The sequence below is a fragment of the Crocodylus siamensis genome, chromosome 8, assembly GCF_052110815.1.
Source record: "Crocodylus siamensis isolate JL-2025a chromosome 8, ASM5211081v1, whole genome shotgun sequence".
Taxonomy (NCBI): Eukaryota; Metazoa; Chordata; order Crocodylia; family Crocodylidae; genus Crocodylus; species Crocodylus siamensis.
The window spans coordinates 3,395,797-3,420,854 of NC_143402.1; the positions used below are offsets into that span (position 1 = coordinate 3,395,797).

The 25,058-nt window shown below is 42.0% G+C and overlaps 1 protein-coding gene across 4 annotated transcripts in view; it reads left to right on the top strand.

The window, feature by feature from the left end:
* LOC149858010 (integrator complex subunit 6-like) overlaps nt 1-24,275 on the top strand; it is a 54,448-nt gene extending 30,173 nt beyond the window's left edge. The window contains exons 7-19 of one of the 4 annotated variants that reach the window (XR_016443879.1): nt 1,554-1,717; nt 3,083-3,235; nt 6,854-6,986; nt 13,187-13,281; nt 14,021-14,131; nt 15,770-15,985; nt 17,106-17,229; nt 17,740-17,882; nt 18,438-18,669; nt 19,787-20,179; nt 22,673-22,766; nt 23,231-23,605; nt 23,983-24,275. Coding sequence is in view for 2 of the 4 variants with exons in the window: in XM_090060467.1 (XP_089916593.1) it covers nt 1,554-1,717; nt 3,083-3,235; nt 6,854-6,986; nt 13,187-13,281; nt 14,021-14,131; nt 15,770-15,985; nt 17,106-17,229; nt 17,740-17,882; nt 18,438-18,669; nt 19,787-20,179; nt 22,673-22,766; nt 23,231-23,330 (1,958 nt within the window). In the remaining 2 variants the exon portion in view is untranslated. Of the gene's footprint in view, nt 1-1,553; nt 1,718-3,082; nt 3,236-6,853; nt 6,987-13,186; nt 13,282-14,020; nt 14,132-15,769; nt 15,986-17,105; nt 17,230-17,739; nt 17,883-18,437; nt 18,670-19,786; nt 20,180-22,672; nt 22,767-23,230 lie in introns of all 4 variants that reach the window. The other 3 variants (XR_016443880.1, XM_090060467.1, XM_090060468.1) reach the window with 3 other exon arrangements.
* Nucleotides 24,276-25,058: the final 783 nt, after the last annotated feature.

Consider the following 25,058-nt stretch of genomic DNA (forward strand, 5'->3'; position numbering starts at 1 on the left):
CTTTTTTTGCCCCCTCCCCTTCCAAACTGCAAGTGAAAGATGAGAAAGAAAGAAGAGGAAGCTATTTTGCTAGCAGCAGATAGTGTGGGGGGGGATTCTTGACTTCAAGACAGTTGGTTTAGACTTGGAGAATATCACATCTGCAAGGAAGGAGATAGAACTAGCCTCTCGGCGTGTTTTATAAGACCCTCTCTCCACATGCCCATTACTTAATCTCCTAGAGTATCAGACATGGCCCTTGGAATCACTTAGAGCATGCCAGCAGAACCAGCAATCAACTGGGTATTTTGCTTTTGTGACCCTAATGGTAGCTTAGGATGGTCAGCCTGTCACCCTCATGTTCATTCCTAGACACTGTTTTCTCCTCTATCCCTTTGCCTGCCAGTTTCCTTTCTCATGACATGTTCATTTATTTGATAGCCTCTGGCATCCTGTGTCGCTGAAATTTGGCAGCTCAGTGAAATCCCTGGTGTCTGCTGATCTAAAACTTCAGGGTTACTCCTACAGGGCAAAGTAACTGAATAAGATGGGACTTAATTTCTTTTGTCCCGAGCTAGGAAATGGTGTAGTGTTAGATACCAGCGTAGAGCAAAATTGTTGAGAACACAGTATGTTGACATGTGAGAGAGACAAGGAAGCAAATGAGTCCCAGAGCGGCAGCAGTATGGAGGAACGTTGCAATGAGCGTGCTCTCAACCTGCAGTACAGGCACTGTGTGAATATGAAGCGAACTGATCTGCAGTGGAAAGGCACGTACTGTAATTTCAGTCAGCCATTTCTGGACCAAGTCACATCAGCAGTTCATGCCTTTCAGGGAGCTAGACAGGCAGCTAGCCACCCCTGTACACCTTGCAGAGCCAGGCTCCACAACTTATCCTAAGCCTTGCAAAGCTTACAGTCCTGTCTCGGCTGTTTGCATGGTCATGAAGTAGGTAGCAGGTGTGTGTTAAGGTAAGAAGAATAAGCAGGTTGACTGAAAACACTTGAACTCCTCTTTTCTCGCTCAGAGAGAAGAATGAAGCATGACTAACTGATGGTTGTCAGTAATCAATTAAAGCCAATTAAATACTGCTGAAGCACTTACCATGAGATGCATTTCTTTAATGGTGTTTCCAAAGCACTGTCGTCCCCCCCTCCCCCCCCCCCAATTTCTACTACTGCTAATATTACTGCTTGTGCGTTGCATCGTCGCCTGTGAGATTATACAGCTGTGCTCCGCTTTCACTGACAACAATGTTAGATTTTTTTTTTTTTTTTTTTTAGATTCATTGCACATGGGACAAGTTTTTATAGCAGTAGTTATTAGTCTAAGCAAATTGCATTTTTCAGAGTGTGCGAAGCAGGTCATGCTGCAGTGTTGGCATATATGATAGAATAAAGCAGGTGTATCAGCTAGAAGCCTATGAGAACATGTTAGCCTAGAGACTTGCGTGTGTGGGGGAAATATATGAATGGAACACCTTTGGGTTGGTAAGAGAAAATTGGTTGGAAACATGCATGCCATGTAGCTTTTTATTTTATTTTATTTTTTTTTGCTTTGTTTTAAATTGTAGATGGACTTGTTGATTCATCCAGGCCCATCAATTCATTTGCTTCTCAACCGTGGCATAGTTGTCATAAGCTCATTTATGTACGACCTAATCCTAAAACGGGTGTTCCTGTTGGGCATTGGCCAATTCCAGAGTCATTTTGGCCTGATCAGAACTCACCAACTCTGGTAAGTAAAACAAGAGCTAAAGAGAGGATTCCCCATCTGCTGATTCAATAGAATTTGTAAATGAACAATAGACTAAACCCTCACCCTCTATCTACTTCTGATCTTGTTTTAATGAGAAAAACGGATTGGAGGCTTGCCTTGACCGTGCCTGGCTGAAGGCGACTAGAAATTTCACAGTTGCTTTTTGATTTGGGCAAATGTATTTCAACAGGTGCCTGATCATATATGCAGGAAGCTAGCTTTTCTTTTTTTATAGGTTTAAATATTGCATCACTCCATTTTGAGTTATGGTTTATCTAATTCTGTTTTAATGGTTGCAACAGAGCTAGTGAGGTTTGCCAGTATTGAGTTAAAATGATGTTTTTGATATTTATGGTTAAACATTTTAAAAGCTTTTTAAAAAAAGATGATAGGGTAGAAAAGAATGTAAATCTCCTTGGCTGTATCTAAACAAGGGAAATTAGAGGCTGTAGTATGTTGACACTTATCATTTAGAATCCTTTTCCATAGTACCGAGCAGCATCTCAAGTATGTGCTTCTCTTCTCCCTAGTGCACGAGTTGTGGTTGGAGGGAAACAAAAAGCTGTATCCTTCAGGTAATGAAGGAAACGTACAGCTTGCATTTGCTCTTTCTTTGAGAATGCACTCATTTAATCGGTTATTCTAGGCTGGTTATTGGCATGTCTTAATGGTCTTTATTCATAAATTCACTTTAGTGAGCATATGTAGTCTTTCTGCTCTCTTGCTACTTGTTCCAGGTGGCAGTTCTTCCCATGACTCAATAAGGAAAAAATTCAGACTCACTAGGGAATATTTTGAGCACTTGTTGGCAAAGTGGGCACACTTTCAAACATACTTCTGTGAACAGCAGTCGTGGGAAGGGGGGCAGAGTCTGACCATTTATCACTGTCAGTCTATAGACTTGCTAAGATGCAGAACTAAAATGTTTGTATTTTTAATATGAGCTATGCTGTCTTCCCCTATGGGGTAGGAAAAAATAGTGTGCCAGTGTTGTCTGAATTGCAAATGGTTCAATTGATCTGTTTTTCATTCATCTGGATTAAGTGGCAGGAATTCATAATTTACTAAATGCTATCAAAATTTCAGAATTAAGTGCCAAAGGCTAGTAAGGTCCATGTTTGATTTATTACACTGGTTTATTCGTCTGTTAATCTGTAGGGAATACAGCCTTGTTGTTTAAGCAGCTATTGTATCAAAAATGGACCACTTCAGACCTTGCTTTAGACTGGATCTGTGTTATAGAAAAGCCAGCTTTTGTTGGCAGATGCTAGTATTAAAGAGCTTGGTAACCCTGGGCAGTTGATTATCTTCCATCATGAATCTTTTTTTTCCCCTTCCTCTTAGCCTCCACGCACAGCTCATCCTGTTGTCAGATTCTCCTGTGTAGATTGCGAGCCAATGGTAATAGACAAGCTTCCTTTTGATAAGTATGAACTCGAACCCTCACCCTTGACGCAGTACATCTTGGAACGAAAGTCTCCTCATACCTGTTGGCAGGTATTTGCATTTTTTTGATAATAGAAATTTTAGTAGGAGTCCTGTTGCAGCACCATATGAATCTGTAAACCTGCAGAAGGCAAAGTTAACCGCTGCAGCTGGATTAAGCGAGTGCGTAAAGATGTCAATTACCTCAATTATAATTGAATTTTCAAGCTTTAGAGTAAGTATTCCAACTATAGGCATCCTCGGTTCATTTAATTCTAGTTCTAGAACTCCTTTTCAGTGGCAAACTTGTCCTTCAAGTTTCGCTCTTAGATGAAATGCAGCTCTCTGCAGGGTGCCATTTGCTTAATGAAAAAGAAGATGAAGTCACCAATTTTTTCCACTAGAGCTTAGTTATGTTACTGAAATGACATGTTTTAATGCACAGTTGAAATCTCAATTTAGGAGAACTGTATTGGAGGAATGATGGTCCTACTTAATATACTGGTTGGTTCAGGAGAAGTCTGGGGCCTATTAGTTTTGCCTTTGGCAAGTCACTTGGAGAAATTAAGTCTGTTTCTCAGCTTCAAAATGAGAATTAAAATGTTGTCCTTTACAAGGAAACAGGAGGTGATTAATATCCAAGCCCCTCATGGATGGTAATATTGAGACCATTTAACTACCTAGATAGGGAATAACAGCTGGGAAATGCAGAGAGGGTAAGATGACCCTTGCAAATAAAAACAGTAAAAATTCATTGGCATGGGTAGGTGTCAAATAATGAAGCTGTGAAGTACCAAAATGTCTGTGGTGCACGCATGTAACTCTTCTGTATTGTGTCCCCCTAATAATTTTTGTGAGGAAAGTGCTCCATGCTTTAAATGCTCTTCTCTTCCCAGGTGTGTAAAATATACATACAAACCAGGGAAACTGGCTAATTATAGTGGAAACAATTTATTTAACTAGGTATATTGCAAGTGTTGTCGAATGCATAAAATATAAAAGCATGGACCAAGCGAACAAAGAAAATTCTTCAGTCTTAAATGCACCAAATCTATGGAAGTGTGTGTTTGTTTTTTGTTTCTGTCATTGGTCCCCTTAAGACTAAAATGGGGATTTCTGCTGCTTCTGTATTATTTCCATAAATTATTTAGCTGTGAAATGAAGAATTTATTTCCCAAGTGTAATACTTCACTACAAGATTTTTTTTTTCTCCTCAAATTTGAGAAGTGTCTCTATCTGCTTATGTTTAATGCTGTGCTTTAACTTCTTTGCTTGCATATTTAGTAGTAACAGTCACAAAAAGGAAGCTTTATAAGAAGTGGAAACCTGAACAAATAATTAGGGAAGAATATAAGAGAATTGCTTGGGTATGCAGGGATGAAGTCAGGAAGGCCAAAGGACAACTGGAGTTGCAGCCAGCAAGGGGATGTGAAGGGTAGCAAGAAGCGTTTCTACAAGTATGTTGGTAGCAAGAGGAAGATCAGGGAAAGTGTGGGTCCCTGACTGAATGGGGCAGGCAACCTTGTGACGGAGGATGCAGAAAGGGCTGAAGTGCTCAATGCCTTTTCCTCAGTCCTCACAGGCAAGGTCAGCTCCTAGACTACTGCACCAGGCAGCACAGTTTGGGGTGGGGGAGATGAGCAACCAACAGTAGTGGGAGAACATGTTAGGGACTATGTAGAAAAGCTGGACATGTAAAAGTCCTTGGGGGCCGGATAGGGTGCACCCAAGGGTGCTGAGGGAGTTGGCTGATGTGATTGCAGAGCTGTTGGGCATCACCTTTGGAAATTCATGGCAACTGGGAGAGGTCCTGGATGATGGGAAAATTGCAAACATAGTGCTCATATTTAAGAAAGGAAAAAAAGGAGGATCCAGGGAACCTACAGAACAGTCAGCCTGACCTTGGTCCCTGGAAAAATCATGGCGCAGATCCTTAAGGAATCCATTTCGAAGCACTTGGAGGAGAAGGTGATTAGGAGTAGTTGGCATGGATTCACAAGGGGCAAGTCATGGCTGACCAACCTAGTTGCCTTCTATGATGAGGTGACAGGCTCTGTGGATATGGGGAAACCAGTGGATGTGGTGTTCCTGGATTTTAGCAAGGCTTTTGATAATGGTCTTCCATAGCATTCTCGCAGGCAAGCTAAGGAAGTACAGGCTGGATTAATGGACTGTAAGGTGGATAGAAAATTGACTGAAACATTGGGCTCAGATAGTAGTCAATGGCTTGATGTCTAGTTGGCAGCTGGTATCAAGTGGAGTGCCCCAGGGGGGTTGGCTCTGAGGCTGGTTTCGTTCAATGTCTTCATCAGTGACCTGGAAGATGGCATAGAGTGCACCCTCAGCACGTCTGCAGATGATACCAAGCTGGGGGGAGTAGTAGATACATTGGAGGGTAGGGCTAGGATGCAGAATGAACTTGACAGATTGGAGGATTGGGCTAAAAGGAACCTCATGGGGATCAACAAGAACAAGTGCAAAGTCCTGCACTGAGGAGGGAGCAATCCCATGCACTGGCACAGGCGGACTGGTTGGCCTGCAGCTCTGCAGAAAAGGACCTGGAGTAATGGGACAAGAAGTGGAATAGGAGCCAGTAGTGTGACCTTGTTGCTAAGAAGGCTAATGGCATCCTGGGCTGCACTGGGAGGAGCGCTGCTGGCAGATCAAGGGACGTGATTCTTTCCCTCTATTCAGCACTGGGGAGACCACATCTGGAGTCGTGTCCAGTTTTGGGCCTCCCCACTACAGAAAGGATGTGGACAAATTGGAGATACCAGTGGAGGGCAACAAAAATGGCTGGGGCACATGACTTGAGGAAAGGCTGAGGGAACTGGGCTGATTTAGTCTAGAGAAGAGGAGACTGAAAGGGGACTTAATAGCAGCCTTCAACTCCCTGAAGGGTGGTTTGAAAGGCTGGAGCTGGACTGTTCTCATTGGGGGTGGATGACAGGCCAAGGAGCAGTGGGCTCAAGTTGCAGCAAGGGAAGGTCAGATTGGATATTGGGAAGAATGTTCTCACTAGGAGGGTAGTAAAACACTGAAACAGGTTACCCAGAGAGGTGATGGCAGTTCCATCCTTGGAGGCTTTGGAGACCTGGGTAGACAAAGCTTTGGCTGGGATGAGGTAGCTGGGGCTGGTCCTGCTTGGAGCAGGGGGTTGGACTGGATGCGACCTCCTGAAGTCCCGTCCAGCCCTCCTTGTCTGTGATGCTATGAACTGCTTAGTTTACAGGTTGTTGATACACAAATAATGAAAATGTAGCTGTGTTATCCAACTGTGTGTGTGTGTTGTAGTGGAGTAACTTTTATGAATTAAGTTTGGAAAAATGTACCTGCAACATAAATGTAGTTTAAGCTGTTAAATAATGTCAAGTAATGGATTTCTCTTTCTCTTTCCATTGCTCCTCTTGAGAGCCATTGAATATAGCCTGTATAAAGTAGTCCAAAATACACTGGACAGCAGTCCCATGCTGTTAATGGATAGATGGCCTGAAGGGCTATTGAGGCAGTTTTGTTCTGGAATTCTGTGGTTCAGAAGGCTAAATGCATATCCATCTGTATGCAGCTAGCTGCTTTTTCTCATCTTTCTGCTTTTAAAAGTGTCATACTGCCTTGATTTTGTTTAATTAAGTAACATTTAAAATATTTCTTCAGTTAAGTAGAATAATGCTTTTGTGTTTTTTTTATCAGGTATTTGTGAGTAGCAGTGGAAAATACAGTGAACTTGGACATCCATTTGGGTATTTAAAAGCAAGCACTACTTTAACCTGTGTAAACCTCTTTGTGATGCCTTACAACTATCCTGTTTTACTTCCTTTGCTAGGTGGGTAATAACAATACCTCAATGTCATTCAACAACTTGAGAGTAAAGAAAAAATGATGATGGCTAATGTGCTGCTGTAGTTTTTGGAGGCCACTGTAAAATGGACATCAGAGTAGAGAATGTTGCAAACTTTTGCAGATAACTTGGGAGGAGAGGATTTTCATACTCCCTCTCCCTTTTTTCTTTCTCTCCAGCAGAGGAGGAGAGCTACCTGCTTCCAGTGCATGTTTGATGCTGTTCACCTCCTAGACACGTAGCCTCTTCCTTAACCTGGAGTAAGCTTCAACCTCCATTCTTTTCCCTCACTTAGGGTTTGGTGTATCCAGGTTTTGCAGTTACTCCTGTGGCACCCTATTTTTGCTGGAAGATCAGGTGCAGGGCTCCTGATCTGGTGTGTTGGGTGTTGGGAAGAGGGTAGTCCACTGGTGCAGTTTAAAGGAGAAGCCAGCAAGGAGGAGTAGCATAGTGAAGCAGCCAGCATTTCCCCTAGGAGACCAAATGTTTCATTTCCATGATGAGCCTGTTTTCTGCAGGCAGGTCGGTATGAAAGTGTCATGTGAATAGTTCTTGTAATAGCTGCAGTTGCAAAGACTCTGGTTCCCATGGCAAAATGCTAATGGCAGAGAGAATTGCTTTGCAGGTGCTACTGATTCTGCTATTTGGGATCCTGTGGTTTTTTATTTTGCTTTTTATTTTAAAGCACAAGATTAATTATAAAGCTCTAAATTGAGTAAATACTGGATTTTAAAACATGATTTCTTATTTTATGGAAATCGAAGTTGCAGAAATGCTTGTTTACAGTCCTGGTACATGCATATATGTATGTATTCTCATGTGCATGCACACACCCACACTCCTATTCATAATTGGCTAACAAGTCACCAGTTCTGTGAACTGATAATATCAGTTCATGGTTTGTCAGGTTGTCTACCATAGTCTTGTCAGCCTGATAATTATTTCAGCACACAACTTGGAGTTCATTCTTAGAGTCCCCCGTTCCTATGAGCTGGTGGCTACGAGCTCGGATGACCTGCTGTTTACACTGCAGATGTGCTAGTTAAGCAGAGGCCACCAGTTAGGTGGGAAGTTAATTTAGTGACCTTATTTCAATCTGCTTTTGATCTCGGCAGGCTCAGTTCTGCCACTTCCTTTCCCCAGCCCTTTTCTTCCTATTCTATAGGGAAAGTAGACGGGTGAGGAGAGGTGCTTCTGCAGTATATGCAGTGCTGTTTCTCAGCTTGGTCATGTGCAAAAGCCATGTCTGCAAAAACAAACTGCATGAAGGGTTTTAAATGACAGGATGGGGTTTCTAGGCAGCCCGAGTCATAAGCAGGAGGTTTGCTTTGTGCTAACACAGCTGTGTGGGTACACTGATAACACTGACAGATCCAGATATTCCAAGAGTGTGTGTTTCAAGTTATTTCTTATTGTTACTTGACTGAATCCATCTCTGGAATGTAAGGCATGGAAAAAATGGGGTTCTGTGCCTTGCTCAGGGTGAGACCACAAAACACAGCTCACATCAATGGGAAAGAGTCACTAAGGATTGTACTGTAGCTAGAGAGAGACCTGACATTTTAGATAGGCTTGTTCTTTTTCTCATTTAAAAAAATCCCAAACCTGTCTTATCTTGTAACATGCTGAGCACTAACAACAGTGCAGGGGCTGGTTGGATGGAATATATTAGCCCTTCATTTTCAGGCTAGCTGGTGTTTGGAAACCTGCAGGGGAGAGGGACAGAGGACCTTGTTCTCTTCTCCTTTGACAGCTCTTGATGTAAAGCTTCCTGTGGCCACTGTTCTGTTGGAAGAACCATGCATCTGGGGAATGAGATGGGAATTGTAGCTCAGGGTGAAATGTGGAGAGAGACTGCACCCCCCCACCACCCCCATACCTCCCTCCCTTGTTTCCTTTCTAAGACTGGAAACCAAACGCATCAAACTCTTGCTCTCTTTGTACTGTCTAATTTACTGACTCACTATTAAGAGGTTCTCAACAACGTGTGTGTGCTGCATGTTCCTCACTGTGTGGAGGGCATTTAAATAGTTCATTCTTAGGTATTATTCCCTCTGCTGTGGTAAGCGGGAGATGTTGAGCTTAACCAGAACTGGAGCTTCTGGTTATGAGAACAGTCCATCAAGCATGGTCTAAGGAGGCCCACAGAAAACAATGATGAAGATGCTAAAATGACCTGAAGATTTGACCAGCTTAGTGAAGTGAGCTGCTGGGGCTAGTATCCAAAGGATGACTTCTGCTCCCACAGAAGCATGCATTGATGTCATCACCATGGCGAGAAAGTATCTGCATTGATTCCACCACAAGATGGACTGATTAGGGGCCTTCCCTGGCAAGGGATGTGTGGCCCAATTCGAGGACCCCAAATCGGGTTTTTCATAAAGAATAGTTGAGCGCGGTTAACAAGAGTACCATTCTGTGAATGGCCAGAGTCCCCATCCAGGATGCACTTACCTGATCCAGTTAATAGCATTGGTGGTCCTTGGCTGGTAAACTTCAGAGGATATCCAGGACCGGCCATCTGAACATGCTGGTGCATCTGGCATGCTCTGATTTCACTTCTTACTGTTGTGAGAGGCCAGACAACGTACTGTCTGAGCTGAGGATCAGAGGTAGGATCCTCGCTGTTTCTCCAGGCATGTCCCAGTGGTAAAATATAACAGACCTACTTCTGAAGGTGCTCTGCTCCTGGACAAGTTGCTAGTGTACTCTGGTGTCCCGTATCCTGGCATGGGATGGAATATTCCTGTCGTCTTGCGTTCTGTGCCAAAACTTTGCCATCTCTGATCAGCGTGTACTCTTTTCAACAGTGTTTTTCCTATAAAATCTTGTAAGTGTCCTCATAACAGAGGAGTGTCCTCTTTTAACAGAGCTCACTTAGGCATCTGATGTCATGTTGTCATCTCATACCGTATTAACATTCCCATGTCTGTAGAAAGGCAGGACAATTATGAAGCCAAAGTCCTTAAACAGAAGAGACGCTAGGAACTAAACCTGGAGCACAGCATAGGTCAAAGATGCTGATGAAATCTAGGCTGTTCCTTTGGCTGAAGAGCAAAGCTCCCTTTTTTTTTTCTGACTGCTCATGGGCTCTAATGTTTGAAGGCAGCTGGCTTTAGTAAGTAAAGGGTCATGGGCATTCATTTGGAATGATAGGAGATGATAGGGAATCAACCCCTGCTCTCAGAGCCTGCATGTGCTCAAGGCTGAACATTTTGGAAAATGTGTGCTTTCCCTGGAGGCCTGGTGACTGCTTCTGCAGGCTCTTCAGGGAGCCTGGAAGGATTTTACGTTCAGGGAAAACTAAAAACAGAGTTTCTCAAACACCAAAGCAAGCAAACAAATCTGGATGTACTCTTCTTGCACAGCAGCATACAGCCAAACTTTGCATTTTTCCTAGTGGAAATGGGGATTGTGTCCATGGTGGTCCATGAAAGCTGTTAATCTGTACTTTGCAGCTGGATTGGCTGTGGGGGAGGCTTTCTTGATCTCTGCGTGTGAAATCTGAGCCTCTGATGCCTTGAGTAAGGAGCCCGGTGTGCTGGGTCAGAGGCAGTAGAAGGCTGCAAAAGGGTTTTGTGGGAGGTGGACGCATACTCATGCAGCTGTGACCGAAAAGAGCCTGGTACACTCTGCAGCAATAAATGTAGTGTTTTTACACTGAGCATGCGAACCTACTCTCTGAAAAAATCATCTGGCACATGAGCTGCCCTAACAACTAGGATTCTCCTGTGGTGTTAAAATTACATGCTGAGGCTCTTCTTGCCTCTTCCCAGGTTAAACCAACCTCCTGATTCATTGCTAATACAAAATTAGATTGCATTTCACCCTTTGCTGTTTCCTCTGCGTGCTTTGTTTAAACTGAGCAAACACAATGGCCTGGTCATGTTCGGCAGGTTCATAATTTGTCCCTAGTCTCACCTACACCTCTTGCAGCTTTAATTTGGACACATGCAGCCTGCCCTGAGGGGTGCTAATTCCTTTTCTGTAAAATGCTTGTGGTGTCCTGGACTTCCATTGGTTTTGGTGGAAATGGGCAGTATTTGGCATTGTACAGATTCAGGCCTGCTGCACAAGAGTATTTGAGGAGATTTGACCTGCATTTCAGATGCATAATAAGTTAGCTTTAAAGAAGTATAAGTAATGATCAATTTCTGTTTTGGTCTTACAATTTTTTATGTCCTCTTGTGGAAGAAGTGGCACGCTCACATTGTACATATGTACTTGAGCATGAAGACTAGCATATGCCCTGAGCCTTTTGAGGTGCTTTATGTATCCTAAAACCCATAACTACTGGTTTAAAATAAAAGCAGAAAGAAAGTTAATCAAGGAAGTTGAGAGATGTCAGCCTTGCAAAATTGTCATGTTTTGTTTTGTTTTGTTTTTTCTTTTTAGTAGCTCGGACACCACTTTACCTACTCCTGGTATCCCAGTTAAGAACGAACTAGTTTTATTGAACTCTGTTCATCTTGTGTTGCTGTAAGATATTTTTGTAATCTTCTGAATTTTTTACCAGTCCTGACCTTCCTTGAAGCAATAGAATAGAGGAGAGGTGAGAGACCAGCTCTGCCCTCTTGGGACCCGAGATTCCTTTCCTACCATCTAAATAGGAGCAAAACTTTTGTACTGCGTCTACTTCATGCCTTCACCAACCTTTGCTGAAGGGTGTTGGGCACTGAGAGTGAACAGTATGAAGGGTCTGTCAGACAAAGTTCAGACATTTGACTTCTCAGATTGCAAACGGTTTAGTCCCAGGACCCTTCAGTAGTTGAGCTGATGTACATTATAAATATTAAAACTGGTCCTCCCACTTATGAATGGGGACATTATCAAGCTAAATGCGCAGTATATTTTAGAATATTCTTCCTGATTTGAATAAGGAAAGAGATGCTGATTATCAAGTTTTGATGTACTAAAATTTGAGAGATTTTCATCATTTGAATCATTGCAACATAGGTCTTGCTTCAGGGAACAGTTTTGTTGTGTTTTAGAGTGCTTAGAGTTGACTTGTGTATTCTAGCAAAAATGTAACATGGTTCTTTACAACTGAAGAACAAAGGGTATTGTTATTTTATTTTGTATTTGCCATAAGCCACAGATACTGTTGCAGAATACCATTGGATAATGCTGCCAGCTATGAAGTGTGCTGAGATTTTAAAATGGAGCTTTAAAATTTCTCTGATGCATCACCCTGTTTCCTTCAGGCCAGGAAAGGGAGTAATGGAGTGGCTGTAGTGCTGCTTTTCATGTTTGATACAGAATTCATTTAGATTGGAAAAATACTTGTAATTAAACTTGGTTTGAGTGAGAAGATGGAAAATATCTGTAACCATCTGTTCCATTAATACAGAACAGTAGGCAAGGCAGGCCTCTTCGAATACTTTTCATAAAAGCTCAACATGGAGGAAAAAGACTTTCCTGCCATGTCTACCTTCCCTGTATGCCCTTTCCATATGTGTCTGTCCCTTGCAAACCTGCATGATCACTTGCTGGGGAACAATGATTAAATCTTAAGCTGCGTTGGAGAGATAAGAAATGGTAATATAATGTGTGGGCTAACTTAAAATAGTACAAGATTCATAGTACCATGTATCCTTCCCTGGTAAATGTTAACGTTTTAGACTTTTAGTACAACAAAAAAAAAATACGTAGGGAGAGCTTATTCCTTTTCGTATAGTAAGCCCTTTCTCTCTGTGTTAATCGCAGACCAGGGTTGAACTTTCAGTCTGGGTCAAACACAAGAATATTGTTTGAATGTGAGAAATGGAGCCAAGTTTGTGCATCTCAGCTTGACCTGTTACAGGGAGTCCTTAGATTTACTGAGGCGTTCTGGTGAGAGAAGGCACTGGGGGAGGTAAAGCTGCCATAATTGTTGAACGTTGTCTTCCCCTCCCTTCAGCATATAATTACATGCAGTGTTTAAAAGGTTCACATTCAGCCTGCCTGCAAGAATGGCCATGTTGGTAATGCTCTGTTGTAAGTAATTAAAAGGAATTCTTTCCAATTGCAGCTAGTATGGGGAATTCGGTACCCTCTGAATATAATATTAAGGGTATTTATTGTGGGGAAAGCCCCATAGTATAAAAAAACCAACAAAAAACAACAGGATAACTGGATTATTTAACATTTGGTGGTGGATCTCTATAATATATAATTCTGTATGTGTGTTTTCCTCCCTGTAACAGATGACTTGTTTAAGGTTCACAAACATAAGCCAAACCTGAAGTGGCGCCAGGCATTTGACAACTACTTAAAAACCATGCCTCCGTACTACTTACTGGTATGTACTTGTACACATTTAATGACTTTAGGATTCTGATCACCAGCCATCAGTTTATCTGTGTATTAAACTCCTTTATCCTAAAATCATCCTATCTGTGATGAGGACTTAGTTAGGAAATCTTTTGGCAATATATGTGGGTTAAAGGATAGCTATGCATTGCTTAACTCTCAAGTCTTGTGTTCTGTTTTACTAGTAACAGAAAATACTTCAGGATTGAGCCATTTTAAGTGCCTTTAATATTAGTTTTGCCAATTCCTGAATGTACTTTAGATTTGAATTACTTGGATAAAGTGAATGAGAGACATGACTTCACAATTTGGTAAAGAATATTCAGATTTTTATTTGCAGTTACTAATGTGGGGAAGTGATACTAATCGAACTGGCTGGGCCAGACAGAGGAGGGTGGGTACAATGCAAGACGTCTTACGTAGCTTGGGCAATGCACCTCAATATGGACTTGCATCATCCCGGCTATTCTGGTATTTAGCCTTTGAGAGGAAACCACCAGTGGTGTCGCATTGCGTGGTGTCTCGGTAATGTGGCATAACGTTCACTGCAAGGTAGTTAGACTATCAAACTCATTTCACATGTTAACTTGAATAGATGTGAACTTCAGTTTCCAAAAGTGACAAGCTAGTGCACTAATCCATGTGCCTTAGCTGCCTGTAATTGATCTTTTAAATTTATTTTTGAAAGACTTAATCTCTTACTATTGTGTATTTTGTTTTCCTTATAGCCATTAAAGAAAGCCCTAAGGATGATGGGAGCTCCAAATCTGATATCAGATAATTTAGATTGTGGACTTAGTTACAGTGTTATCTCTTACCTTAAAAAACTCAGCCAACAGGTAGTATTGATTAAAAAAACAAAAAACCAAAACCATTGCAATTTTAGAAGTGCATTGATTGAATGATTTAGTTTGTGGTGATCTGATTATAACTAGCATGAATCTCCATGGGAATTTATTTGTGCATCATTCGTGGAATAAGTAAAGATGCATGAGCATTTCTATCCAAAAATATGAACGACCTGCCCCACTCCTGAGCCGTTCTGGAGCTCGTTGCTGTGCTTTCTCTGGGTAGTGCAGGAGGATGGGAAGGAGGGAGCTTCTGTGACCTTTTAAGTATCTGTTGAATTTTAACTCTAAAAATTATTGCCAGTTGGATATGTCAGTACTTCTGCTAGTATTCACAATAGGTAAAAGTAACCACTTTTTTTCAGCCATTTTAAATTGCTTCTGTACTGGTGATGAAGGTAGAATAGGCTAAGGTGTCTGTTACCAGGTGCATGTTAATAAAATGTCATTCCATATGACTACATTAAGCACCTCTATCTGAAACTTGAAGCTAGAGATTTATATGAGGAAAGAAGACCTTTCTTTCCACCACCCAGGCTCAAATCCATCATCTTCCATTGTGTGGGTTGAATGCGAGATGATGGGGAAATAGTCTCTGTTCTCCCCTGTTTATGCAGAAAGTGAACAAGCCAAATTTTGCCTCTTCAGGGGACTCTTCCTGAAAGCATCACATGAAGAAAACCCTCCTTGTCATGTCTCCTTCCCAGGGCCTTGTTCTGTACATGGCTCGTTTTATTTCTTTATGTTCGGTAAAGCAAATTCCAAATGCGGTTGCATATCTGTTTGGAAATCTGTGGTTGCTGGGCAAATAATGTGATTTAAAAACAAAAAAGAAACCCCAAAAGTCCTTGTACCTCAAAGAATGCACAGTGTGAACAGTCCTGCAGGCATTTAGTGTGAAAAATATCAGGTGGAGTGTTAAGTTTGAATGATGTACAAAATCCCATTGCGTACTTGGAATATAGGGGGGCTAAGTTTGATGTGGCTGTTGTAATGTTCATAGAAAGACTAAAATCTTACACAGCTGAGTAAGATTGTATGTGCATTGGACTCGTGTATAGAAGTAGCTAATGTCCAAAACTTGCGCATGCTTGCGTTGCCCTTTAAAAAGTAGGAAATAACACCTTAATTAGTTATGGTGAGAGCACAGACTTTAAATCAAACTTCCTGGTGGGAAGATGGGGGGGATAAATTGGCATTTTTATATATGTTGTGTGTGTGTTTTTTAGTTTAAAAAAATGCAAATACTTGTTTACTAGATGCCCAGAAGCAGGAGCATACATTATCTAATAAAACTATCTTGCCTCTATAATAAGCCATCTATTTAAATTGAAGAAGCAGATTGTATTTCTTTATTAAATAGCTTTTAGTAAGGAAGCAAATGGCAACCAGCTTCTACTTCAGTTTCTTCAGTCTTGTTCCTCTGATATAGTGGATATTACTTAATATGTTATGAAGCCACAAAGTCTGAATCGGTAGAGTTGTGACTAGATGACTCCATTGCCTTAAGCAATACCATTGTGGTGCATCACAAGGCAGTAGCTGTAGCTCTGTTAGCCTCTTAGGATGCTGCATTTTTGTACTTGAAAAATCTGTAATACGTTAACACAACATGTGGTTCCGTTTTAGACAAAGATAGAGTCGGAACGGATAATAGGTTCGGTGGGTAAGAAAGTTCCACAAGAGATTGGAATAAAAGTGAAAAATCACTCCAGTGGCCTCTCCTTGGTGCATAGTAGGGACTTTAAGCAGCTGCTGCAAGGGATCACAGGTGAATCTCCACTGAGACTGGCTGAAATGAACATTAAAGAATTTGCTGGCTTCCATATAGGACTCTTGAACAAGGTAAACACTGTGCAGCGAGCAAACCTGTGTGGGTGAGCAGTCTGTCAGGGGCACACTCTTTATAACATGTGCAGCAGAAGGAATGAAGTAACCATATGTTCGTGAATCTAAGATGACCCCCCCCCTTAGAATCTAGACATGGAAACTTTTAAAATTGGTTATAACCTTTTCTAGGTATAGAATCTAAGTATGGGGATGGGTCTGGAATCCCCCTTGCCATGTCCCCCCTTACAGCAGGCAAAGAGGGGGCAGAAGGCAGCCCCCTTGCCCTCTGCCTCTAGCATCTCCCACCCCCAAATTTCCTGCTGCCTCTTTCCCCCCCCCCCCACCCTCCCAACTCTCTGCTGCTGCTCCCTCTGCACCATGCCCTTGCTTTGCCCCCCTTTATCAGATGCTGCTGGTCTCTGTTTCTTCACAGAGCACAGCACCTGGAAGTTTAGCCCCTTCCCCAGCCATGCAGCAGTATCAGTGCTGCTGAGTAGCTGGGCAAGGAAAGGAGTTCCCATGTGCTGCATGCCCAGGAGGGGAACCCAGTCCTAGCTGGACCTGGAGCTGTGCTGTGCCTGATAGAGAGGAGGGGAGAAGGTGCAGGAGTCGGGAGGGGAGGATGTGGGGGTAGAAGGTGGCTGCTGTGGGTCTGACTGGCTTTGACCCAAGCTCAGGGCCAGAGTCAGCTGTAGCAGCTGCCTGCTCCCCTTTCTTTGTACACAAATCTAAGATGAGAGGCTTTCCTCTCCCCCCCCCCAATGGGGGGGAAGAATTGTCTTGGATTTGAGTAGATATGGTAGTTGCTCAGTTTTCAGTTAAGTGCACAGAATAGATATAACTGCAGGTAGATGATTTGTGGGCCCAGATTCTGCAGAAAGTTAAAGATGATCTGTGGTACAGTGACAGTCCCAGAGTTTGCATGTCAGGTTAGGGGAGCAGAGGGTACTGTTACACGACATCTTCACTGGTGGCTAGACACAAGCACAGCACCCTAGAACGTGTAGTGTCTTCAGTGATGGAGAGCTCTGGTTCAAAGGAACAGTACACAGTTAATCCTCTGTTATCATGTAATCTCTGGTGGGGGAGGAGATTGTTGGTTTAATTATAAATTGTGTGTGTTGTTTAAAACCAGGATTTGAAGCCCCAGGCTTTCAGAAATGCTTATGATATTCCCCGCCACAGTCTCTTGGACCAGCTGACTAGGATGAGAACCAACCTGCTGAAAACACACAAGCTTATCCTTGGGCAGGATGAAGGTGAATAGCCGTCATTCTCTTACGGTGCCTAACTCAATGGTGGTGGTGCTGAGGGAACATATCCTTTGTGCTTCATATCTAAAAGCAGCCCTCACATTTGTTCAGTTAGTATAATTCTGCCCAGTATCTCTTTACTGGGGCGTGAATTAAAGGGGGTGTGCGTCTTCTGCTTGATCTGAACTCTTCTGTACAATCGCCTGTGGTGGGTGAGGATGGTGGGGTGAATGCTTTCATCATAACAGAGGGTCAGGCTAGGAAGGAGTGGGGAAAGGGTTGTGTCTGCTGAAAGCAGCCTACACCCTAGACCTGTGGAGGGTGAAAATGTACTAGCATGCCTTTCAGGTTATTAATGTAATATCTTAACAGTGTTCACTGAGGGTTATATTTTTCAGTATTATCCCATGCTGTAAGGGGGTGGTGACATCTGATTCTTAAGGGGTAATACTAGGGAATGAACGTGCATGTGCGTGACACTAGTTGACTGGAGAATGATGTTCTTTTCCACTGCAGACTGTCTTCACAGTGTTCCTGTTGCTCAAATGGGAAATTACCAGGAGTACCTAAAGATGATGCCATCTCCCCTCCGGGAGATTGATCCAGACCAGCCAAAAAGGCTTCATACATTTGGCAATCCTTTCAAACAAGATAAGAAGGTAGGAGGGGCTGCTTTCTCTGCCCTGGATTAGATTTTTAGAGTCGTGACATGGCTGGCTTCATAACAGTTGTTGACAGTTATACAGTGAGTCGCATTTGTTATCCAACTTTGTCTTGACCAGTTCAGTCCTTTATGTAAAGCGATGGAGGTGGTATTCACCTTTTCTACTCTAGGAAAAGGAAGCGCATGGTAACACTTCGCTAGGCGACAACCTACTTTGAAACCAACCTTGTGCCTCTGTGAAGCAGCTAGTTTCCAAAGTGTCACCTTGTCTTACCTCCTGCCTCACTTCAGATTAACACCACTTGTTGCACATTTCTCTCTAAAATACCTTCTCTGAGAGAATTGAATGCAAAGGATCGTGAGGCTTTTAACACTCAAACCTTTCCATGCAAACTGGTCTCCATTTGGGGCGCAGCCTACTTTAGATATATGCACATTGTGGATTTTGACAGTTAACAGGGAGCAAAACCAGCTGAACTGCATCATGGAGAAGGTAGTTGTAGCTGGGAGAATTCTGTTGCAAATGAAATTGCTGGCCTCTTTTTTTCAGGGCATGATGATTGATGAAGCAGATGAATTTGTCACTGGGCCTCAAAACAAAATTAAGCGTCCCGGAGAACTAAACACTCCAGCATCACTGAAGAGAAGACGCAGCATGTCGCCTCTTCTGAGGAGACCACAGTCGCCTCCTGCTACAGCTAATCATGTTGGTGGGAAGGGCCCACCATCTGCCTCGGGATCCCCGTCTTATCCAAACCTCAAAGCCACCCCAGCACATAAAGGTATGTTGGACTGCATTTCAAAGACCTGCCTGGGTTTTAGACAAAATTGCCAGTACAGGAAACCAGTGCCTGCCTGGAATAAATTTGAATGTATAAAGGGAGAGAGAGGCAACACTGACATCCTGGGTGCATCTTAGCCAAAGTTCCTTGGAAGATTTAGCGTGTCCTCCTTTAGTCTGACCAAGCAGGCTATCATTAGAGCTGGTGCCTCTTTTTTTATTTTAAGGAATTCTGTTGTAGCCACAATTTTCTTCCTGAAAAGCAAACTGAAAGCTGCTTGCTAAATTTTTTCATGTAGGTTATTTTGACTGAAAAAAAAAAATTTTTTTCTTCTGAACTCATGAAAACTAAATGAACGCTGGAATGCAGGGTTTCTGGAGATGGGGTGGGGAGCATGTGTGTGCATCTTTAATTTTTCACTAAAAATAACTAACATTTTTATGAGTCAACACCCTGGCCAGGAAGTTGAGACACAGTACAGCACTTTTCTCCTAAAAGGCATGTTTTGGAGTAGCATAAAGTTCTAAGCTTGCTACCAGGATTTCTGGCTGATATTCTTATGCAGGAGGTCAAACTAAATCACAACAGTCACAAGGTATTAAAAGCCTTGAATTTTACAGGGATTCCAAGTATAGTTTAATAGCTTAGTTCTAGGCTTTGTCCAGTAGATGACTACTAATTTTTTTTCTTCATAATCCTGCCTTTGGAGGAAAGGAAGATTTTAAATCTGATGCAAAGTCCAGTTTCAAACTTGATAACAACAATCCCCAGGTGCCCCGGCAGTGCTATGGCCTGCATATCATTTAACTCTTTAAGAGGAAGCTTGTACTTTTGGCATTGATGTAAAGGAAGATTTAAAAGTATGTATGTCCAGGTTGGCTCAATAATAGATTAAGAGGAGGCAGTGGAAGTCAGGGATTTGGAGAGAGAATATGCCCAAGCAGGGAAGAAATGAAAATAGAAATGAAACACAAGAAACTAAAGGGATTTTCTGGTTTTGTTCAGATTTTTGCCAGCACTTAAAGGTCCTTTCCATCTCTTGTTTGAGGATCTGAAAGAGAATAACATCTTCATGCTACCTATTACAGGCTAAATCCAACTTCATTTTAACTTACAGATGCCAACAGCAACGCCATTCAGGATAGTAATGGGGAGAAGAAAGCAGAAAACTGTCAAGCACTGGACAAACAAATTGATGGCTTGACTACACAAATGATTCCCTCTGTTCCTGCTGCTATGGTAGATGACGATCTGCTTCCAAATGACTTGGACTCACTACATGATGAATTTAATTGTTTAAGTGAAGATGGGTTGGATCATAAACCTGTTACCAATGCACTTGTGAGAGGACCTATAAATTACAGTCTGCCTGCAGATGACCAAAAGCTGATGGAAGAATCCACTTCTGGACCTGTGCCAAACTTCGTGAAAATCACACCAAGTATGCTCGAGGGAAACAATGCCGATATCAAAATAAAAGTCATGAAGGAGGTTCGCAAACCTGGAAGAAGTAAGTAACACATGATCATCTTCAGTGTGCACCCAGATGATCTCCTTTCTATTGCATCTCAAACTTCTTTTATCCTTCTACCTATAGCTTTGGAATAACTTTGGGTTGTTCCAAAAAAGAATGATGTTTGGAGGAAATGAGTGAAGGGTTCAGATCTAAGAAGCAGCTCTTCCCCTTCTCTGTTGATCTCTGTAACCACCAGATGTAGTATAAGTCATGCACGTACACACACCTTTAAACTGTGCCATGTTATCTAACCCCACTAATTCTTGATCATAATCATTCCTTGAAACTGTTTCTGTGTCAAGAAAACCAGATTGCTGAGATCTTTGAACTTATGAAACTTGGTATTTTCATTATATTGCACAGCACTGCAGTAGTTCCTTCTAAACCTTTTTCTGAGGTGGAAAGCACATGTATAACTACTATGATGTGTTGTAGAACATTCTGTCGCTAAAACCTTAGTCTAATATAGAAAGATATTGAGATCATACATGGGTAAACTTAAAAATAAACTGTGTTTGGGTCTGGCAGATCTACCAAGAACAGAACCCCAAGTTCAGGGTTTGTGGGAAAGATTTTGATAGTATCTGTAAGACCAGATGCACAGAAAATCTTCTCCTCTGCTCTTGGTATTTGATTATGCTAATCCTTAGAGGCCAGAAACAGACCTTGGGTCTTGGCAGGTAAAAACCCACTTAGTTATTTTCAAATATACCTCTGCATACTTGACTATTTACACACGGTCATGTTTTTCCCATGTGTCAGCAGTCTAATAGCAGTTCACTGCATCTACTTCAGTGACTAAGAATGAATTGCCATTGCAAATTATGCCTCGGTATTTTACTAACGCTGTGAATTGTTGTAAATGCAGTACTTAAAATAACCAAGTACTTTGCTGCAGCCTCCTTAGCTGTTAAGGTAGTTCACATACAAGTTTCCCCAACTTAAGTACATTTATAGTGAGTCTCCTAGTCAAAAGGACCAGTCAGAAAACTTGGTGCAGGCTGACTTGTAACACATGCTGCTAATGAAGTAAGATCCTATGCTCATGTTTTTCTGTTTCTAAATACAATCTCAGGTCATCTTTGATACCTGCTAGAACTTAAACCTCAGTTGTTTAGTCGGATCTGTCTCTGCTTCCTGTTTGTTGAGGAAGCCAGCCGTAACATTTTGCAGTAAATCGGTCTTAAAATCTATGACTTACAAAATAGTTCATTCCATATATGTCACTGCTGCTTGCTTCACCTGAAGACAGTAATGGTTCAGGACAAAACCTCTATCTTGGCTCTGCCAGGATCACCTGTCCCAACTTTTAGTTTCATTGTTGTTGTTTAAGACATGCATCTGAGTCATGTTGAAATATGGATCTTTTATAATGTGCTCATACAGGGATGAAGCTGAAACCAGGGCACCATTTAACTTCTGTTCTAAACCAATCCAACTCTCATCTGTTTTTTGTTCAAGGGCTAAAATATGTATTTGTTTCACGTTACATACTGCGTAAACTGAAAGCCAGCTGCTGAAGAAATCTTAAATCCCCTCTACACATCATTTATGTCCCAAATAACATTAATTGTGGGATAAATGGCAAGGATGCACCCAATTTAAGGTGCCATAAAATGGCAAACCAGCCCTGAAAGTGTTCCACATATAATCTAGAACACTTTTTATTTATTTATTTATTTTTTAAATGCCTGTTTTTTTATGGTGCCCTAAAGTGACTGCATGTTGTTGTCCAGGGCTGCTCTGGGATTGGTGCTAACCAGTCGGCTTATTGTTGGCACCAGCCCTGGGACAGCTCCAGAGCGCATCATGGGCTTGAACCTGCCCTGGTTTGGTGCTAGGGCCAGGGCTGACAGTGGATTGTCTGCCCCAGGACTGCATCGGGTCATGCCAGGTTACAAGCACCCAGCTTACAGCTTGGCGGTGGAAGGGGAGCTTGGGATCGTGATCCCAGGTTTCCCCTGCACTGATCAGTAGAAAGGGCTTGATTAGGATTGGAGCTTGTATCCCATGGCACCTTTTAAATGTACATGTGCCAGGGCCCTTAGTCTCCTGTGCAGGAATACTAATCCTAACATCATCTTGCAGCAGGGGTCCTGTTAAATCAGCAGTGAGAGCCACTGGTGGTTTGGTGTGCGGTACGCCGTCTGTGTTGTGCTGCTTCGGCAGAAAAAGTAGCGACAGGTCACTTGAATGAAGAATCCTCCTTATTCCGGTGATGGACTGTAGGTGTCATATAAAAATAGATTTTGGCCTTCCAGATACCAGTGTTAGTAGCATTTAATTCTAATTCTAAAACACTTTAGGTGTACAAATAATGTCACCTTCATCTAGTGTTTTATTTAATAGGAAAACCAGTTTTACACTCCATCTGCTGCTTTGCTTCTCCCAACCGTTAATCTGTCAAATACGGTGTCAGTAAAGATGACCTTTTTTCTTTTGTGTATACTCTTGACTAACACAGTTGTTTTGGATATTTTTTCTTAGATTATGAAAAAATCTTCACACTTCTTGAGGAAATTCAAGGACCTATAGAAATTCAGAAATATTTCATTGAATTTGCTATCAAGGAAGCAGCAAGGTTTGTATATAGAAAATAAATGAATATGAAACTCAGATTACATGTTTTTACTGATAATTTTGATCATTACAGTAAAATTCAGTATTTTCCAAGAAAAGTGTCTTATCTGGGGTTTTTTTCCTACACTAGAAAAAAGAGTGATTGTGATTGCTTGTTTTTAGCAAGCAAGTGATTTCATAAGATGTAGTAGTGAATCCTCTTCGCTTACTATACATAGGTCTGCAGTATTGTAGACCTAAAATAGAGATGGGTCTGCAATGGAGAGAGACCCAGAGTTTTAACTGAGGTCTATCTCACTCTAATTTTTAAAGAGTCATAATGTCAGAAACACAAAATAGATCTGTCTTGTGGAAGACGCAGAGTGCTCTGGAGATGTGATTTGTATGTTGAATGGCTGATATGAAAGTCGCTGTCGTGTTGGAAGAGCAGAACCAACATTAAATTACTCCCCCTCTCTTTCTCAGGTTTAAAAAACGGGTCTTAATACAACACTTAGAGAGAATACTAGAGGAAATAGAGTTCAACAGCCCGCCCAACAGAGTTAATCATGTCAGCACTAGATAATAGTGTCCCAGCAAGACAGGACGGACCAGGGAGGAGTCTGCTGTGCCGCAGAAGAGTGGAAGAGGACGTGGCTGCTGCCCTCACCATCCTGGCAGTCAAGTGATTTCTCTGTCAGTCTGAGAAGAAGCAGTGGAGCTTTAACTTTAAGAACCTCTATCGGCAGAAGCTGAGCTGTAACCCTAAGGGTTTGCTATGAAAGGTGTGGCTTTTTCCCTGTGGAGGGTGCTATTCGCTCAACAGCCTGAAGAAAATAACCATTGCTGCCCCTCCTGCAGGTGATGAGAATTTACTCATTTGAACATTGTCATGATAGACACGTGCTATAGGCAGCAGGTTGCATTAACCTGGGGCACAGTCGAATGCACACACTGTCTGTCTGCACTCTTTGGAAAGATCCTGTGTGTTCCAAAAACAAAAAAAAACCCTCCCAAAAACACCCGCGTGGTAATATTGCATGTTGCCACCACAGAGACGAGGGTCCTATTCCCAAGAACTACTAGCCATGCCGTTAAGCTTGAGTTTCAGTGTAGATTGAATGAGAATAAAGAAACTGCTATTCTGTGTTAATGAAAGCTAAAGACAGCCCTGTGACTGTTACCACCTGATGGTCACTAAACAATCTACCTCAGACTCTCTTCTGTTTTGTCTACAGACATTATGAAAGTGCACCTGAGGGCTTCCCAGGTCCCCGACTTCAGTTCTCTTTCATCCTGTGAAGAGGACGGAGATTCTTCAGGTGGCCTTGGCACACGCTGTGCTTTGGAAGCACTAAAAGGAAACGCTTTAAAAACAAAACAAAACAAAACACCTGTATTTTAATGTTCATAAGAAAGAGATTATTTTGAACAGTATTGTTACCAGATCACTAATTTGATATTTTAACTGTATAAAGATTTTTGGAACATATGTATATACAAAATAAACAATTTTATTAATTTTTAATAAGTGCATAATCCGAGGAGTCTGTAGCGAGAAGTGTTGGTTCCTCTGATTGCCTGTTACAAACAGAGAACCGTAATCTTAGGAGAGCCGTCCGGTGATGTGCCTACTCGGTGTAAGATCCTAGGAACACTAACCAGAACTTTGTTGTTATTTTTTCTTTTCTTCTCCCCCCCCCCCAACAGATCACAGAAAAGCTGAATTTGCATATGGTTCACGGTTTCTTTAAATCAAGTGTTTTCTGACCATCTAGTTAAAACAAGTAAAGCCTGCCTCAAGTTTGATTAAGCCAAGTGAGGTTACGTTCTTTTGGTGTGCTAGACATATTATTGCCCCAAGTTATTCAATGCTTTACTTACCCAATTGAGTAGCATCTCCCCATCTTGTTTCATGTTTATAAATGGCTGCATTTGGACAAAAACCATTAAAAACGCAAAGCCGATGGATCTAAGAAGACTGTACAGACGGGTGAAGTGTTCGGCCTAAATAGAAATGCTGATAGTAGGTGGCCTGTACCCCAACAGCAGGGTTAGGAGTTTGGTTATGAAGTAGGAGCATGCAGTTCTACTTGTGCAGGATAGTTCTGTGTTGAAGATCAGCTGAAGTAGATGAGTTCGTCTTAAGCGAGCTATGTACGTACCTTAATTCCCTCAGCAGCGTCTGGCCAGTGTGGCACAATGTGAAATGGATTTCAGTCACTAGGTTGTTTTTGGTTTTGTGTTTTGGTTTTTAAGCCAAGAGGAGCAAGGAACCTACTTAAGGTTTGCTTTTTCCCCTGTCATCCTTTAA